The 3,292-nt window shown below is 40.1% G+C and overlaps 1 protein-coding gene across 1 annotated transcript in view; it reads left to right on the top strand.

Annotated features, from left to right (window-relative positions):
* The window catches only part of A2ml1 (alpha-2-macroglobulin like 1), a 43,139-nt gene that overhangs the window by 34,107 nt on the left and 5,740 nt on the right, over positions 1–3,292 (top strand). Inside the window, exon 28 of the mRNA XM_008825496.1 lies at positions 256–470. Within this exon, the coding sequence (XP_008823718.1) occupies positions 256–470 (215 nt within the window). The remainder of the gene's footprint in view (positions 1–255; positions 471–3,292) is intronic.

Below are 3,292 nucleotides of genomic sequence, written 5' to 3'. Positions count from 1 at the left end.
ATGTATTTCTGCAGGCAAGAGTATTTAATTGATGTAATAAGCACACACACACACACACACACATCACATCACACATACAAATGCACATTTAATTAGCTTAGGGCTAATTAAATCAGCCAATTCTGAGAAATAATTGCTTTCTAACCCACAACTGTCTCCTGGCTGGTATTTCTCTACTCGAAGATGTGATGTTTGGGTGAAAATGGAAAAGTCACTTCTTCCCAAACCATTGCAGTGATGCTTCTTTCTCTGTAGGAGAATCCATTCACTGGAGCCTGAAACCCACTCGTTCATCTGATGCCAGCCCTTGGTCTGAACCTCAGGCTTTGGATGTGGAACTCACAGCATATGTATTGTTGGCTCAACTTATCAAGGCCAGCTTGACTCAAGCGGAAGTATCCAAGGCCACCAGCATAGTGGCTTGGCTGTCCAAGCAGCGCAATGCCTACGGGGGCTTTTCTTCGACTCAGGTACGCAGCTTGTTCCGCCCCACATCAGGCAGGCTCAAATCTGTTCCGAGACAGAAAGAAATACTTCACTTGCCCTCTGGGTCCTTATAATCTTATGAGGAAATAATCTCAGGGGAAAAAGCGTGTGAAAAATACACAGAAGGATTTAAAACTGGGTTCTATGAACATATAAGTGGTACCAGAGGCATCTTGTTTTCTCTTTGTGTTCTGTTTTACATGTAAACAGGACATCTGAAATTATGGCAAAATTTGTATTTTAACAAATTAGAAAGCTTATTAATGGATTTGTACATCAAAAAGCAAGGTTCATGGGCATATCTCCCTCTACTATTGCAGGTATTGGAAAGCTAAGAAGAAAGATAATCTCTAAGATGGACATGGTGGTGCACATCTTGAATCCCAGCACTCAGGAGGCAGAGGCAGGCAGATCTCTATGAGATCAAAGTCAGCCTGGTCTACATAGCGAGTTCCAGGCCAGCTGTGGCTACAGGGAGACTATCTCACACACACACCCCTTGCCAAAAAAAAGAAAGATAATCTCTATTCCAACATGTTTACAGTACAGAAGGAAAGCTAGATTATTTTTCATATAAACAAATGAAGAGCTGGTATATAACAGCACAAAAATACAGAACATATGAATTTCAAAAGGAGGAGAGAGGTCATATCAGCTTGAGGGATAAGAGTAGTGTGTGTGTGTGTGTGTGTGTGTGTGTGTGTGGTGTTGGAAATCAAGCATTCTACCATTGAGCTATATCCCCAGTACAGATAAAAAAGTTTTCACTATGCCAGGCATGGTGGCTCACGCCTTTAATCCCAGCACTCGGGAGGCAGAGGCAGGTGGATCTCTGTGAGTTCAAGGCCAGCCTGGTCTACATAGTGAGTTCCAGGACAGCTGGGGCTACAGGGAGACGGTGTCTCAAAAAGACCAAAAAAAAAAAAAAGTTTTCACTAGAGAGTGGCATTTAAGTTGCATATGATGGCACAGGCCTGTAATCCCCCCATCCAAAGAGGTAGAGTCAGGAAGATTGCTAGTGCCCGGGTAGCCTGGGTTACACAATGAGTTCTAGGGTAGTCTCAGCTAAATAGCAAGCCCTTGCCTCAAAAAAATTGCAAAAAGGGGGTTGGGAGTATCCTAGAAGGGGATATAAGCAGATTTATAAAATTTTGGTAAGCACCTACTGAAAAGAAAAGGAAAGGGTGTGAACAAAGACGGGAACTTGCACAGCTGTAGAACAGCCCTTGGGAAAACTGGCTTAGCTGGAGCTCAACAGGACTTAAGCTGGAGACAGGTGAGGTGTGTGTTAGAGGGCCCTGCATGACAGGCTCCAGCTGGTACCTAATTCCAAGGTATTAGTGGTTTCTTTTGTTTTTTAGCTTTGTTTCTGAGAGATTAAGCTGTCATTTGGTGTATGGGATAGTTTAGAGGAAAGAGACCCACGTCTTGAAGAGACTAGGACATTGTTTCATTAATTAGTGGATAATCAAGAGAGGATGTGAAGAAGGGTAGAACTGTATGATACATTCTAGTGGTGGCAGAATTACCTTAGAGCTGAAGATATAGCTTAGTGGTAGAGCACTTGCCTAGCCTGGGTAAGACCTTGGGTTTGATCCATGGTGCATGCATACACACACACACACGTATACACATGCAGCTACCTTAGATTATCATATAATCACTAGTAGAAAATTCATTAACTATCTAATGCATACAAATTATTTGAATGAAGAAGAAAACATAACACACACACACACACATACACACACACACACACACACACGTATACACATGCAGCTACCTTAGATTATCATATAGTCACTAGTAGAAAATTCATTAACTAATGCATACAAATTATTTGAATGAAGAAGAAAACATATTTCTTTTCATGGAAATTATAAATTGCCTTATTGAAATTAGGGCCAGTATCATCGAAGCTGTAAGTTGTTTTTATCTGATTTTTATTTTTTTTTTATGTTTATGAGTGTTATGCCTGCCTGCATGTGTGTAAGTGTTAGTCACTAGTAGAAAATTCATTAACTAATGCATACAAATTATTTGAATGAAGAAGAAAACATATTTCTTTTCATGGAAATTATAAATTGCCTTATTGAAATTAGGGCCAGTATCATCGAAGCTGTAAGTTGTTTTTATCTGATTTTTAATTTTTTTTTATGTGTATGAGTGTTATGCCTGCCTGCATGTGTGTAAGTGCACCCATGTTGTACAGTGCCTGTGGAGAACAGAAGAGGGAGTTGGATCCCCTGGAACTGAAGTTACAGAAGATTGTTAGCTGCCATACGGGTGCTGGGATTCGAACCCGGGTCTTCTGCAAGAGCAGCCAGTACTCTTAACCACTGAGCCATCTGTCCAGCTCCTGAAGCTGTAACTTGTAACTAAATGAGATCTGGGGATGAACAAGCTTAATAGATGGAATTTCTTTAAAGATGTGAAAATAATTGAGCTTAGGTATGGTAACAACTTACTGGATGTTATACCTTTCTATTTCAAGGAAAAGCTTGGGTTTTTGTTTTGTTGTTTTGTTTTTTTCCTTTGGAAGATTTAAAGTTATTTTTATTTCTCTTAAAAATGTTTGTGCTGAGGATTGAAACCTGGCTCTTTCACATGCTAATCACACAATCTATTAGCTAGCTGTACCCCAGCCCCTTAGGGACATTCTTGATCAGGAAAGACTCCCTTGTTGCCTAGTTCTAAGTAATTGGAATATATAACAATATTTTTCCAAGTAATGAGTGAAATCTTTAGAACTCTCAGTGATATGTGCCTGTCAGAATTGTTTCTCGCTAAAATCCTTAGTGATTAA

Source organism: Nannospalax galili, unplaced genomic scaffold (assembly GCF_000622305.1).
Source record: "Nannospalax galili isolate Female #2095 unplaced genomic scaffold, S.galili_v1.0 scaffold589, whole genome shotgun sequence".
Taxonomy (NCBI): Eukaryota; Metazoa; Chordata; class Mammalia; order Rodentia; family Spalacidae; genus Nannospalax; species Nannospalax galili.
This window is presented reverse-complemented; position numbering and strand designations above follow the sequence as displayed.